A 15357-nucleotide genomic window follows, 5' to 3' on the forward strand; every position below is an offset into this window, starting at 1 on the left:
AATATCTATTGCAGATAAATAAATACAAGTGACAAAATACTGTGGAGAGTTGTGACTGGAAATTAACTTTCACTCGTTTAGCGAACAAGAGTTGCCGCTACAGATATGAGTTCTCAGCATGAAGGGACCTTAGAGGCCATCCAGCGTGACTCCCTCTTCCCACATAGGAAATGAGGACCAGGGAGGACCTGGACACCAGGGACCTTCGCCAAATAGACCCGCGTCCGCGTCAGGGAGCACCCTCCCCGCCGCTTCCCCAGCTGCCCGCTCGGCACCGCCCTCCCGCCCGGCCGAGGACCCGCGCGGGGTGCCCGCGGCGGTGCCTGACGGGAGCGCGGTTCCCGGGCGCGTCGCCACCCCGTGCCCGCGCCCCTCGCTGTTCCTCCGGAGCGCGGTCTGCGGCGGGCGGCGCGGTCCCCGGGCCAGGGTCGGACCAGGGCAGCGCCCGCACACTCAGGCGGGGCACGGCTGCCCCCGCCAGGACCCGCGGGCCCGGAAACGCTTGCAGACACACGTGGGCGCCGACGGCCCGGGCTGCTGTCGCAGGGAGCTACGGTCGCCCGGACGACTGCCCGCCGTCGACGCCCGCTGGACTCCCCGGCTCCAGCCGCCAGACCAGTCCAGCTTCGGCCGGCGCCCGGCTATGAGGTGGATGCCAGGCTCAGTGTGACCACCTCTCTCCAGTACGTACATACATCCCGAACCCGCGTCCTGCTGGCCGCTGAGGGGCTCCTACGAGCTTCCCACACTCCCCGAGGGCCCGCGGTCACGGGAAGTTCCCCACTGTCATTGCCACTCCGAGAGCTGGGTCCTCGGCTCTTGAAGTCCAGTCAGATTCCTGGGTCCCTCGGTCTTACCCTGTCTCTTTCTCCTTAGGGTTTTTCCACCTCGTTCGGACCTCCTGCATAACCATGTCCGTTCTCTACGTCTCTCCTCACCCCGATGCCTTCCCCAGCCTCCGAGCCCTTATAGCTGCTCGCTACGGGGAGCATGGGGAGGGTCCGGGATGGGGAGGAGCCCACCCCCGCATCTGTCTCCAGCCGCCCCCGACCAGCAGGAGTCCCTTTCCGCCACCCCGCCTGCCCGCCCTGGAACAGGGGCCCGGTGGGCTCTGGGTGTGGGGGGCCACTGCTGTGGCCCAGCTGCTGTGGCCAGCAGGCCTGGGGGGCCCTGGGGGTAGTCGGGCAGCCGTCCTCGTCCAACAGTGGGTCAGTTACGCAGACACGGAGCTGATACCAGCTGCCTGTGGGGCAACGCTGCCAGCCTTGGGACTCCGAAGCTCTGGCCAGGACCCCCAGGTGAGAAGAAGCGCAGAGGGGAAGGGGGAAATTTAGAAGAAGGAAGCAAGACTTGGAATGGATGGTGAGCCAGGAACTCAGCATGTCAGACGTAGAAAAAAATTGATCGTATTCCAGATTGCCACCTGCTATGGTAATCTTGGGTAGCTTTCTTAAACTCTTTGAGCCTTGGTCTTTTTATGTCTGTGAAAACAAAAATTGAGAACATGTTGAGAAGTTGAAAAGATGTGTGCAGAGTCTAGTGCCATAATCTAGTGCCAGGTGTTTTAAAGTCTCAGAGTAAGCGTTTGATGAATCTGAAACTGATGAGGTTAGTTAGAGGTTACTGTGAATTGTAGAAAAGATTGGGTGAAGGAGAGATGAGGAGAGGCAGTCAGGCCTGGAGAGATGACAGTTGCTGGGAGAAGATGGAGGAGAAATGAAATGAGGAAGAAGGGAAGTAGGAGAAAGGAGAGAGAATCACACCAGATTATAATTAAATTCTTCTTGAGTGGAGCTGTGCTTTACTGCCCTTATAACACCACCTCCTTGCAGAGTATTGAGGACATGGTGGATATCTAGTATTTTTTGAATGAATGAATGAATGAAATGAATATATGACTTAGATCCTGGTTTGTTCCCTCATATCCTGACTACCCTATGTAAATAGCGGCCCCCCTCATTGGAATTCTCTGTCCCCCTCAGCTTCATTTATTTTTCTTCATAGCACTTAGGAGGAAAATAGGGTAATACATTATATATTTGCACATTTATTGTCTCCGCCCCTAGAATGTAAATTTCAACAGGTCAGAGGCTCCATCTGTTCATATTGTCTCCTCATTCATTAGAGAAGGCCTGGCATGCAGTAAGTACTTAAAAAATATTTGTTGAAGCAGTTACTGTGTTGCTTCATGTAACCTTTAACTTCCTGTGCTTAGTATATTGTATCTGACATATAAGTGTTTAGTAGGCAGTCCAGTGGTTAAGACTCCACGCTTCCACTGCCTGGGGCGCGGGTTCGAGCCCTCTTTGGGGAACTAAGATCCCGCATGCTGCGTGGTATGGCCAAAAAAAAAAAAAAAAGTGTTCAGTAGGAATTTATTGAATGAATGGGAAGTATTTTTATTATGATCATTTCAGTGAAGAAGGAACGTGATTTGTGGGAATGGAAGGCCAAATGGATTGAATGGGGGTGGGGATTGAGGTGGGCCGAGCCTTATCTCATACCCCTTTTCCTTCCTGTTAGGCTGCACTTGCGGCCCTGGGCAGGGCCCTGAGCCCCTTGGAAGAGTGGCTTCGGCTGCACACCTACTTGGCTGGAGAGGCTCCCACTCTGGCTGACCTGGCGGCTGTCACAGCTTTGCTGCTGCCTTTCCGTTATGTGAGTCATTGGGGCTTGGGGAAGAATGAGGGCAGGTTCCCTTAGACCTCACTATAGGGTGACTAAGGATAGTTCATTTCTTCTCCCCACCCCAGGTCCTGGACCCCTCTGCCCGCCGGATTTGGGGTAATGTGACTCGCTGGTTTATCACATGTGTCCAGCAGCCAGAATTCCGGGCCGTGCTGGGAGAGGTGGCTGTGTATTCAGGGGCCAGGCCTCTCTCCCAACAGCCAGGTGAGGAAGCATGGAGGATGGGAGCGAAGGGGTTCCTCTGGGGCCTTTCATGCAGCTCACTTTCTTTTGTCTCTTAGGAATAGCAGAATCACTGGGACAGGAGCTGGGCGGGGGTAGGTGGGAGGTCAGCACGGGGGAGCCTTTGAGCAGCTGAAATAGGCCATCTGAGACGTAATAGCACTCTTCACAGAGGGTCCCCAGCAGGTCTGCATTTCTGTGCCTCTTTCCAGGCTCTGAGGTCCCTGCACCCCCAAAGACAGCTGCTCAACTCAAGAAAGAGGCAAAGAAACGGGAGAAGCTAGAGAAATTCCAACAGAAGCAGAAGGTCCAACAGCAGCAGCCACCCCCTGGGGAGGTGAGAGGCTGGTGGAGCTGGATGGAGGGTTGGTTCCATGGTGAGCGGCTGGTATCTGGGCCTATATCCTTTCCCTCCCAAGCAGAAGAAGCCAAAACCAGAGAAGAGGGAGAAACGGGATCCTGGGGTCATTACCTATGACCTTCCAACCCCACCTGGAGAAAAGAAAGGTACTAGGAGGGGGAAGAGAGACCTCCTCTCTTCACGTCTACCCTCCTTGTCTCTTCTCTTTTTACCCCTTTTGCTCTGTCCTTGCTCCCACTACTTTGCTTAGTGAGGATTTGCAGAGTCCCAGGTCCTTCTCTGCTGGCCCTTCGTCCCCTTCCCAGCTGCTCCCAGCCTTGGCTCTGACCCTTCCCTTCCTCCCCCTCAGATGTCAGTGGCACCATGCCTGACTCCTACAGCCCTCAGTATGTGGAGGCTGCCTGGTACCCTTGGTGGGAGCAGCAGGGCTTCTTCAGGCCCGAGTATGGGGTGAGTGGGCACTGCTGCCCAGGCCTGGAGGGGATGGGGGCGGGAAAGGACAGGGCTGAAGGATACATTGCCTGGGAGCGGACCAGAAGAGGTGACATGAGGCCTTAGTAAGTACCCATCCTTCCTCCCCGTCAGCGTTCCAGTGTGTCAGCACCAAATCCTCGGGGCATCTTCATGATGTGCATTCCACCCCCCAACGTGACAGGCTCTCTGCACCTGGGCCACGCGCTCACCAACGCCATCCAGGACTCCCTGACCCGATGGTGAGCTCCCGTCCTCCCTCCAACTGGTTCCCTCTGCCTTCTCTGGCTCCACACTCCTGTGGTTCCCTTCTCTTTGCCGACTGGGGCCCTCAGCTCTGTCCCCTGGTGGTGCTACACTTCTCTCTGGGTCACTCCCATCTGATGACTTAGCATCCTCTCCTGGTCAAGTAACCAGCACTTCCACTTGCAGACTCTCTTCTCTTGCCACTAAAAATAACATTATTTTGAATTTAGCAAGAAATATGTGAATATATTCTTGTAAGAAATTTAAAACTTCAAGTTTCTTTGACCACCCTTCTCCAGATTTACTTCCTCCTAAGAATTAGCACACATCATTGTCATCACTTGGATGTGTATCTTTCCAGATCTTTCCTATTTGCTTACATGTACATGTACCCATAGAAATGTGTAGTTTTCCTTTTGGTAAATGGGTTTTTCTTTTCTGTAACATAAAGGGCTCACACCAAACTTGTTATTTTATACCTTTTTCTTACCCTTAACAGTTTGTCTAGAGATTTTCCTCATCCTTATATGTGGACTGACTTGATTCTTCTCGTTGCTCCTTAGTGTGGCTTTACATAATGGTGTCACTTTTTTTTTTTTTTTTTTTGGTACGCGGGCCTCTCACTGCTGTGCCCTCTCCCGTTGCGGAGCACAGGCCCCAGACGCGCGCAGGCTCAGCGGCCATGGCTCACGGGCCCAGCCACGCCGCGGCATGTGGGATCTTCCCAGACCGGGGCACGAACCCGTGTCCCCTGCATCGGCAGGCAGACTCTCAACCACTGCACCACCAGGGGAGCCCTGGTGTCACTTTTTATTAATGGATGTTCCTAATTTTTCTCTGTTGAAAACTGCTGGAATGCACATTTCCTATACATGCTTTCTCAAGCTCCTGTGGAAGCATATCTCTGGCGTAGATACCAAGAAGTGAAATCTCTGTGTCCAAGGGGCCTGCCTTTATTGAGTACAAATAGAAGCTGGCAAGTTGCCCTCCAAAACGGCTTTACCAGTTTATACTCCATGAGTTGCATGTGAGGTGTGCCCCTGCCAACCCTGGACATTATCTGTCTTTGTTTTGCCAATCTGATGGGGGAAAAATGGTTATTTCTGTTACTGCTGATTACTAGTGAGGCTGTGTCTCTTCATGTATCCTGGCCAGTCAGGTTTCTCTTTATATGTATTGTCTGAACCTGTTGTTTGCCCATCTTTCTGTTGTTCTTTGTTTGTTTGTTTACTTTTTTAATTGTTTCATTAGAAGATTCTTCATAGAGTGTATGCATACATTTTGGCTGTTGATTTTTTTTGTTGTTGTTATATATGTTATAAACATTTTCTCCTGTTCTAGCAGTTGACTTTTTTCCCCCACTGTTAATATTTTGACTAGTTAACAACCACAAAGGCTAATATTTCAGGTGACGAATTTCTTTTAAAAAATATTTTAAAACAGCATTTTATCTATTGAAACTAGGGTTTATTTATTATATTTTAAATTTTGAGAAGTTTTTCTAGTGTCCTACTTAACTCAATTAATTGGTCAAAAATATTTACAGGACATAACCATGTGCCAGCTCTGCTCAGGGCACTGGGATACGTCAGACTTAGCATTTTGCAAGGAATGAAGAGTTGGAAAAACAGAGTTGTGTTAAATACATATAACAGCCAGATTATTTACGTGAGGAAAGGTTTAACACTTCTTACGGAACATTTAAGCTAACAACATTTTTTTCCAATGAGCATGGTTTAAATCAAATATTAGAAACTCCCATTACTTAACTGGAATAGATTCACGTCAGTGTTTTAGAATCACAGATAAGGTGAAATAACAGCCATAGGTATCTCCACCAGTAAGACATAAAAATGAAGTAAAAGTGACTATCTACCTATGTATTTTCCTTTTTCTTCTACCAGAGAATAAGGTGTTTTTCTACAAATATCCATGACATTTTATTGATTTTTTTTTTTTTGGCCAAATTTATATGCTCCCCAAGAGACACTTTTAGTGAAATAATATTTTTATCTTCCTCTCTCATGCTTGATTTCTTTAATAGTATTGTTTAACAACATCTTGAAAAGGTCAGAAAATGTTCGTATCCATTACAGCATATAAGAATGCCTGTGATCTGTAAGAGAATGGAGTTGCTACAGTCCTGTCCCCAAGGAGATCTAAACCCAGTGGGGGTAAACAGACTGATAAAGTAATGGATATAATGCAGTTTGATGAGTCATTGAAAATAACGTATGAACACAGCGTTACTGTATTTCTACAGTAATTTTCTCTCCCCCACTCTTTTTTTAAACATTATCATTTTAAAAAATTAATTAGTTAATTTTTGGCTGTGTAGGGTCTTCATTGCTGCACATGGGCTTTCTCTAGTTGCAGCAGTTGGGGGCTACTCTTTGTTGTGCTGCGCAGGCTCCTCATTGCAGTGGCTTCTCTTATGGTGGAGCATGGGCTCTAGGCACGTTGGCTTCAGTAGTTGTGGCACGCGGGCTCAGCAGTTGCGGCGCACGGGCTTAGTTGCTCCACGGCATGTGGGATCTTCCTAGACCAGCTCGAACCCGTGTCTGTCTGCTGCATTGGCAGACAGATTCTTAACCACTGCACCACCAGGGAAGTCCCATTAACATGTATCATTTTTTGTTTTTGTTTTTTGCGGTACACGGGCCTCTCACTGTTGTGGCCTCTCCCGTTGCAGAGCAACAGGCTCCAGATGCGCAGGCTCAGCGGCCATGGCTCACGGGTGCAGCCGCTCCGTGGCATGTGGGATCTTCCCGGACCGGGGCACGAACCCATGTCCCCTGCATCGGCAGGCGGACTCTCAACCACTGCGCCACCAGGGAAGCCCAACATGTATCATTTTTTAATAACAATAATAATAGCTGACATTAATTTGGTCCTCTCTCCTACTTTAAAATGTACTTCTCAAAGGTCACCAAAAAGTTCATTACAGGGGCTTCCCTGGTGGCGCAGTGGTTGAGAGTCCACCTGCCGATGCAGGGGACACGGGTTCGTGCCCCGGTCCGGGAAGATCCCACATGCCGTGGAGCGGCTGGGCCTGTGAGCCGTGACCGCTGAGCCCGCGTGTCCTGAGCCTGTGCTCCGCAACGGGAGAGGCCAGCCACCACAGTGAGAGGCCCGCGTACCGCAAAAAAAAAAAAAAGTTCATTACAGTTTAATGCTTCATGGGCCACATCAGCACAGAGCTTGATTACGAGTAAACTGCATTTACTTGTACCAGGATATGGTAGGTGAAGACTCACGATACTACCATCTCTCTTTCTCTAATTCATCCCCAGATTAATTCCCTGAAATATTACTAGCTTTCAGTCATTTTCTCCAAGTCTAGTCCTTGAATTTCAACTCAGAGATTTTATTGTTCTGAGGTTTTATGTTTTAACCTAGTCAGTTTACCAATGTTCTTTGACTTAATGTTTACTGTCTTGTTAAAGAAAATCTCTCCTGCCTCCAAGTTACAAACATGATCGATCACCTATTATTTTTTCTTTTTTTTAATTTTTGGAAACGATACCATTTTCTAATGCTTTTCTTATAGTTTTGTTTTTTAAAGTTGACGGTTTTTCTTTTTAACTAAATTAGAATTAAACTAAATTTAGATTTATTTTAAAGTAAATAAGTTTATTTTTGTGGCTTTGGGGAAGTAGGGTGATTTTTCCAACCAATTAGCTAGTGTCCCAAACAAATTTATTGAATAGTTTGTCCTTTCTCCACTGATATGAAATGCCACCTTTAACAAATACTAAATATGCTTGAATCTGTTTCCAGTCACTGTTTTGTTTCCTTAATCTATAACTTTGTTCCTAGTTCCTGTGAAAACTTCTTCTAATAATCGTAACTTTCTCACATGTGTTGATATCTAGCTGGGCGAGAGCCTCCTCTTTGTCCTTCTTTTGCCAAATTGCCTTGGCTGTCCTCACACATCTCTGTCTGACAGTGATTTTAGAGTTGGGAGAGTCCTGCCCCATCGCCCCTCTCTTTCTCAAGTTCACCGACTGCCTGCCTGGAGTCCCTTCTTCCTTCGGGGCAGCTCTACTGCCTGCTCACCTCTGCTCCTCCGTGCTCCTCCCACAGGCACCGCATGCGCGGGGAGACCACCCTGTGGAATCCTGGCTGTGACCACGCGGGCATTGCCACCCAGGTGGTGGTGGAGAAGAAACTCTGGCGCGAGCAGGGGCTGAGTCGGCACCAGCTGGGCCGAGAGGCCTTTCTGCGGGAGGTCTGGAAGTGGAAGGAGGAGTGAGTGCAGCGTCCCTGCAGACATCACAGCCCTGCCTCCCTGTCCCCTGTCCAGATAAGATCTCTGTCACCTGCAACCCTGGCTGCAGGGTCAGACCCTCCCACAGAGGCTGAGGGTCATTTGGCCCCAGGGACAACGTCCGTTTCAGAGGGATGAGCGATCCGCATATTCTGCCCCATTAGCTGCCTGGTGTTTCCCTCCAGCCCAGGCCTGAATGCTGATCCCGGCCTTTCTGTCCACTTCCAGGAAAGGTGACCGGATTTACCACCAGCTGAAGAAGCTTGGCAGCTCCTTGGACTGGAATCGAGCCTGTTTCACCATGGATCCTGTGAGTAGGAATGGGGGGGGTCTCGGGGCTGGGGTAGGAGTAGGAAGCTCCCCACGGAAGAGAGCATATGCCCAGGGCCCTCCCCCAAGAGGTGGCCCACTCATAGGAAGCCACTAGGGCTCAGCTGCAAATGCCACTTTCTACCCCGTGTCATGGCCCTTTGTGTTACCTGTCACCTACCTTAGGAGCTCAAATTCCTTCCAGTGGCACATGGTGGGGCCTCACCCTCCCCTGGAGCCTGAACCCCCAGGATTTTCTGCATTAGCACCTGTCCCTAGCTGAGTGGTTTCTTTGCCATCTACAGTATCACCAGGCTGTTGCCAATCTGTGTTCCCATAGTGCCCTCTCCCCCTCAAGAAAAGTATTTCTCTCCTCTAGCCCCTAAAGGGGTCTGTGTGCCGGGCAGTGGGGCTCTGGGCCAGCTGGGTCTCACTGGCCCCTGCTGCCTTGACACCAAGGCCCATCTCTGGCCCATCTCTATTCCCCCCTAGAAACTGTCAGCAGCCGTGACGGAGGCCTTTGTCCAGCTCCATGAGGAAGGAGTCATCTACCGTAGTACCCGCCTTGTCAACTGGTCCTGCACCCTCAACTCTGCCATCTCGGACATCGAGGTGTGCCCCTTCCCTCCCCCGGCTCTCCCCATCTCCACCCTCAGCCCCTGGGCCACTCTTCTTAATCTCCGCCTCACAGGTGGATAAGAAGGAGTTGACAGGCCGCACACTGCTCTCTGTGCCTGGCTACAAGGAGAAGGTGGAGTTTGGGGTCCTCGTCTCCTTTGCTTACAAGGTCCAAGGCTCAGGTAGGAGCCAGGGGCACCAGGGTCCTGGGCTGGGTTGGCTGGGGGGTGGGAAGGGCCCAGCGCTGAGCCCAGAAGGCCTTCTGTCCCCCCAGACAGCGACGAGGAGGTGCTGGTGGCAACAACTCGGATTGAGACGATGCTGGGAGACGTGGCCGTAGCCGTGCACCCCAAAGACCCCAGATACCAGGTGTGGCGGTGTGCTGCCCGCAGTCGGGGGATGAATGCTGGCTGAAGGGGCCCCCACGCTACGTGGGGGGATGGGTACTGAGCCCCCAGCTGATGAGAGAAATTGGATCAGAAACTCATCTGCTGGCTGTTTTCTGGACGTGTAGATGGAATTTGGGTGTTAGAAAGCCAGGACCCTGCATAGGAGGGAGGCGGACGCAGCCCTTCGTGCGTTTTCGGCATCTCCCTCTGTCCCCAGCACCTGAAGGGGAAGAGCGTGACCCACCCGTTCGTGTCTCGGAGCCTCCCCGTCATCTTCGATGATTTTGTGGACATGGAGTTCGGCACAGGTGAGCACGGGGCTGTCCTGTGGGGAGGGGAAGGAGCCACGAGGCACACTCCTGCTGTCCGTCTCCCCTTTCAAAGAAAAAAATAAGCTTCACCTGAGCAGGCAGGAGTTGGGCTGCTTCTCAGGGGACTGTGTGAGGGGGATGGGGGACAGGGGTGGTCTGAGAGCCACATCCGTCGGCAAAAGGGGGGGTGCGTGTGGGCAGAGACTCTTCTGAGTCCCTTGTGACCCTGGCACCCCGGCGCACACCCCAGGCGCGGTGAAGATCACCCCTGCACACGACCAGAATGACTATGAGGTTGGGCAGCGGCATGGGCTGGAGGCCATCAGCATCATGGACGCCCAAGGGGCCCTTGTCAACGTGCCCCCACCTTTCCTGGTGAGACTGCCTGGGGCGTGGTGGCTGGCTCAGGAGACGGCGGGGTACCTGGCACGGCCGTGACAGAACCTGTCTCACATCCAGGGCCTGCCCAGGTTTGAGGCCAGAAAGGCAGTGTTGGCGGCGCTGAAGGAGCGGGGACTGTTCCGTGGCACTGAGGACAACCCCATGGTGGTGCCACTTTGCAAGTGAGGGTGGAGGCCAGGGAAGGGGGCGGGGACGGGTTTCTCGGGGTGCTCACCACCCAGCTTCCCCACCCACACGTACCTGCAGCCGCTCCAAGGATGTGGTGGAGCCTCTTCTGCGGCCGCAGTGGTACGTGCGCTGTGGGGAGATGGCCCAGGCCGCCAGCGCTGCTGTGACACGGGGCGACCTCCGCATCCTGCCCGAGGCCCATCAACGCACATGGCATGCCTGGATGGACAACATCAGGTGCGTCAGGCCCCTCGATGTGGGGATGGCGACTGGGCAAGGGGCCGAGTGGGGCAGAGGCCGGGCACCTCCTGCCCTTCCTTCATTCCCTCTTCTCCCCCTGCCACTTGCAGGGACTGGTGCATCTCCCGGCAGCTGTGGTGGGGCCATCGCATTCCAGCCTATTTCGTCACTGTCAGTGACCCAGCTGTACCCCCAGGGGAGGTGAGAACCGGGCCAGGGCTGGGTACTGGCACATCTCGAGGGGGCTCTGGGTTCATTGGATCTTGGTGGGGGGACAGGCAGAGGTGCCCCATTGGATACTCACTCCACCTGTGGCAGGACCCTGATGGGCGGTACTGGGTGAGCGGGCGCACCAAGGCCGAGGCTCTGGAGAAGGCAGCCGAGGAGTTCGGAGTGTCCCCGGACAAGATCAGTCTCCAGCAAGGCAAGGCGGGGCCTTGGGGTGGGGGCAGTGGGGGCTGATCCTCTCCTCCACCCCGTCTGACCTCTGGCCCCCCTCAGATGAAGACGTACTGGACACCTGGTTCTCCTCTGGCCTCTTCCCCTTCTCCATCCTGGGCTGGCCCAACCAGGTACGTTCCCGGGGCCAGCGCAGGGTGGGGCGGGAGTCGTGGGGGTGGGTGCCTGGCTCCCCGTCACTCACGCCCTGCTCTGCCCCCAGTCGGAAGATCTGAGTGTGTTCTACCCGGGGACGCTGCTGGAGACGGGCCACGATATCCTCTTCTTCTGGGTGGCCAGGATGGTCATGCTTGGCCTGAAGCTCACTGGCAGGCTGCCCTTCAGAGAGGTGTGGAGACTGCTGAGACCCCTCCCACTGTCCCCTCCCTCACCCGGGCAGCTGTGGGTGGGCCTGGCCAAGGAGGCTTGTGGGGTCTCAAAGCCACCTGGGCTCTACTAGGTGATTCTGCACCCCAGTTTCCTAGAGGAGGGAGCACTTCTAATTCACACGAAGGCACTGAAGGGGCTGGCAGGGACACCGAGGGGCCTGAGGTTCAGAGGAGGGCAAACCAGAGGTAGGGGTAGGGGGACAGGCATTGGGGTCTAGGTGGGGAGACATCCCCACAGGCCTTCCCTTCCCTGCCTCACAGGTCTACCTCCACGCCATCGTGCGGGATGCCCACGGCCGGAAGATGAGCAAGTCTCTAGGCAACGTCATTGACCCCCTGGACGTTATCCACGGAGTCTCTCTGCAGGTGGGGCTGGACGCGGGCTTAGGCCGGGAAGGGCTGTGGGGTGGTGGCCGCGGGCCTCTGACTACTCCCACCTCACCCTCAGGGCCTCCACGACCAGTTACTGAACAGCAACCTGGATCCCAGCGAGGTGGAAAAGGCTAAAGAAGGGCAGGTACAGAGGGTGGGCCCGGGGCTGGAGTTTGGGCAGAAGGCAGGTGAGGCTGGCTCAGGACGCTCACTCCTTCCCCGCAGAAGGCAGATTTCCCGGCGGGGATCCCTGAGTGTGGCACCGATGCTCTCCGGTTTGGACTGTGCGCCTACACGTCCCAGGGTACGGCTCCCCAAACCTGTCTCAGCTGCATCGTTCCTCCTTCCCTGAGGCACAGCTCTCTCCTCTGCCCTGGGCGTGAGCTGGGAGGGAGAACGGTGTGGACTCACACTTCACCTCCACCCAGGCCGTGACATCAACCTGGATGTGAACCGGATATTGGGATACCGCCATTTCTGCAACAAGCTCTGGAACGCCACCAAGTTTGCCCTCCGTGGCCTTGGGAAGGATTTTGTGCCCTCACCCACCTCTGAGGTGAGGGCCTGGTAGGCGCGAGGTGGGCAGCACCCACACAGGTTGCATCCTTGCCATCAAGCACGGCCCGTGCTGTTTCTGGGTTGTAGCCACAGAGTCAGGAAGCCCGGCTCCTGCCCCCAAGGAGCCTCTGTCTAGCTGAGGGGACAGAAGGATATAGGGACAGATTGTCATCAGGAGAGCCTCAGGCACTGTGGTCCTCCCACAAGGTGGCGGGGGGCCTACCCCTTTTCCCCCAGGCACTGGGCACATGGTGGTTGCTTTGGACCCATCAGGCTCCTGGAATGCAGATTTCCCCATGGTTCCCGTTCCCATGGGGTTCTGGCTCCCCTCCGCCTGGGCATGTGGTGGCCCCCCGCCTGATATGGTGCTTCCCCCCAAGCCTGGAGGCCGCGGGAGCCTGGTGGACCGCTGGATCCGCAGCCGGCTGACCGAAGCTGTGAGGCTCAGCAACCAGGGTTTCCAGGCCTACGACTTCCCAGCTGCCACCACCGCCCAGTACAGCTTCTGGCTCTACGAGCTCTGTGATGTGTACCTGGTGAGGAGGGGCCGAGGGGCCGGGGTTGGCATGAGACCTGAACCAGCCTGTCCCCCTCCCCGTCCTCAGCAGTTCAGCGAGGGCTGGAAGCTAGGCCTCCCCAGCCCTGAGCCCTGTGCCTTCCCCTCCCCAGGAGTGCCTGAAGCCTGTGCTGAGTGGGGTGGACCAGGTGGCGGCCGAGCACGCCCGCCAGACCCTCTACACCTGCCTGGACGTCGGCCTGCGGCTGCTCTCGCCCTTCATGCCCTTTGTGACCGAGGAGCTGTTCCAGAGGCTGCCCCGGCGGACGCCACAAGCTCCCCCTAGCCTCTGCGTTACCTCCTACCCAGAGCCCTCGGAGGTATGGGGTGTGGCCTGGCGCTGGCTCCAGGTAGCTGTGCAGAGCCAGCCCCCAGCTTCCCTCACCCGCTCCTCCACCCCACAGTGCTCCTGGAAGGACCCTGAGGCGGAAGGCGCCTTCGAGCTGGCCCTGAGCATCACTCGAGCCGTGCGCTCCCTGCGTGCCGACTACAACCTCACCCGGATCCGGCCCGACTGTGAGCCTCAGGCCCCCGCGTCCCCCGTCCCCTCAGCCCACTCTGGGACCCGTGTCCAGTGTGGCTGTCTCGTCTCCTTTCTCCCTCCCACACAGGTTTCCTGGAAGTGGCTGATGAGGCCACAGGCGCCCTGGCATCAGCAGTGTCGGGCTATGTGCAGACGCTGGCCAGCGCGGGTATAGTGGCTGTCCTGGCGCTGGGGGCTTCTGCACCCCAGGGCTGCGCTGTGGCCCTGGCTTCTGACCGCTGCTCTGTCCACCTGCAGCTGCAGGGCCTGGTAGACCCGGCCCGGGAGCTGGGCAAACTGCAGGCCAAGCGCAGTGAGGCGCAGCGGCAGGCCCAGCGTCTACGGGAACGCCGCGCTGCCTCGGGCTACACTGTCAAGGTGCCCCTCAAAGTCCAGGAGGCAGATGAAGCCAAGGTGTGTGGTGTGGGTGGGTGTTTCCTTCCCCATTTCCCACCCCATCACTCCCCCCACCATCAAACGCCCTCCTGCGCCTGCTCTGCTGGGCCCCAGGCAATCCATGGAGGAGCAGGTGGGACCATGTAATCCCCGCTGTCACACATGAAGAACAGCCAGGGCAGGGGCACAGTCCAGGGTCACACAGCAAGTTGAAGATGGAAGCAGACCATCCATCCATCCTTCCTCCCAGTCAGACCCCTCGTGCACCACCCGCTTCCCAGAACTTGGTATCCACATGCCGGGGGGCTGGGATTGGGATTGACCCAATACAGTCAGGAAGCTTAGCAGATCACCTGGGACCCCTGCAGAGAGGAGCCATGGGGTAAACCACAGGGACAGAAAGAGAAACGTGAGTGGAGGCAACCACAGGGACAAAAAGAGACATGAGTGGAGGCGAGGAGTTACAGAGCCTGGGCGGCTGAGCAGGTTGTCTCACGTGATTGTCCCGGTAGCCCTCTCATGACAGGGCAGTATTACCAACACCATCTTCCAGAGCCTCTGTTCCTAACCACTGTGCTCTGCTTCCCCAGTCATTGGCTGGGGCTGAGCCACTGGGTGGCACACATGAGCTCTGAAGCCCCTTTGTCTTTGGGAATGGACCACTCTGGGAAAAGACAGGACCCAGCAGACCAGTGATGGTGGAAGAGAACAGGGAGGTGGGGAATTAGGGGGAAGCAGGCTAGCCAAGCACACAGTTCCCCCAGACTACTCCCTGCCCGTGGTCCTCACCCATCTTTCCAACTCTGACCCCTCTGCTCTTTTTTTTCATATATAAATTTATTTATTTATTTTCGGCTGCGTTGGGTCTTCGCTGCTGCGCACGGGCTTTTCTCTAGTTGCCGCGAGCGGGACATATTCTTGGTTGCGGCGCGTGGCCTTCTCGTCGCGGTGGCTTCTCTTGTTGCAGAGCTCGGGCTCTAGGCATGCGGGCTTCAGTAGTTTTGGCACGTGGGCTCAGTAGTTGTGGCTCACGGGCTCTAGAACGCACGCTCAGTAGTTGTGGCGCACGGGCTTAGTCGCTCCGCGCCATGTGGGATCTTCCCGGACCAGGGGTCGAACCCGTGTCCCTTGCATTGGCAGGTGGATTCTTAACCACTGAGCCACCAGGGAAGTCCCTGACCTCTCTGCTCCTGTGGGCCTTTGGGGTTCTCTTCTCTTGGCCCTGGGTCTCACCACTCACCCCCTTTTCCACCCTCAGCTCCAGCAGACAGAAGCAGAGCTCAGGAAGGTCGATGAGGCCATCTCCCTATTTCAGAAGATGCTGTGATACACCCAACTCCAACCCTAGTAACTCCCAGTGTTCCACCTTGGGGATGGCAGCAATAAAATATTTTGCCACAAAACCATCTCTTGGCTGTGTGTGGTGGGGC

General features: G+C 55.0%; 1 protein-coding gene across 4 annotated transcripts; it reads left to right on the plus strand.

Moving 5' to 3' along the window:
- The first annotated feature begins 381 nt into the window (after nt 1-381).
- On the plus strand, nt 382-15330 carry VARS1 (valyl-tRNA synthetase 1). 4 transcript variants are annotated; one of them, XM_033417917.2, is made up of 30 exons: nt 392-683; nt 877-1298; nt 2524-2658; nt 2754-2892; nt 3123-3247; nt 3330-3417; nt 3621-3721; nt 3857-3984; nt 8075-8239; nt 8487-8568; nt 9060-9179; nt 9259-9367; nt 9460-9554; nt 9792-9882; nt 10136-10260; nt 10345-10448; nt 10534-10692; nt 10806-10896; nt 11014-11119; nt 11197-11267; nt 11357-11482; nt 11784-11888; nt 11971-12039; nt 12120-12198; nt 12323-12450; nt 12833-12988; nt 13122-13328; nt 13413-13524; nt 13620-13945; nt 15186-15330. In XM_033417917.2, exons 2-30 carry the CDS (start codon nt 912-914, stop codon nt 15252-15254), a joined length of 3798 nt encoding a protein of 1265 aa, XP_033273808.1. In that variant the 5' UTR covers nt 392-683; nt 877-911; the 3' UTR covers nt 15255-15330. The 4 variants fall into 4 exon arrangements, with proteins under 4 accessions (XP_049572380.1, XP_033273808.1, XP_033273810.1 ...); XM_033417919.2 differs by having other exon boundaries at nt 393-683; nt 3333-3417; XM_049716424.1 differs by lacking the exon at nt 392-683 and having other exon boundaries at nt 1159-2658; nt 2731-2892; nt 3333-3417.
- The last annotated feature ends 27 nt before the right edge of the window (nt 15331-15357 follow it).

This window comes from Orcinus orca, chromosome 10 (assembly GCF_937001465.1).
Source record: "Orcinus orca chromosome 10, mOrcOrc1.1, whole genome shotgun sequence".
NCBI classification, from domain to species: domain Eukaryota; kingdom Metazoa; phylum Chordata; class Mammalia; order Artiodactyla; family Delphinidae; genus Orcinus; species Orcinus orca.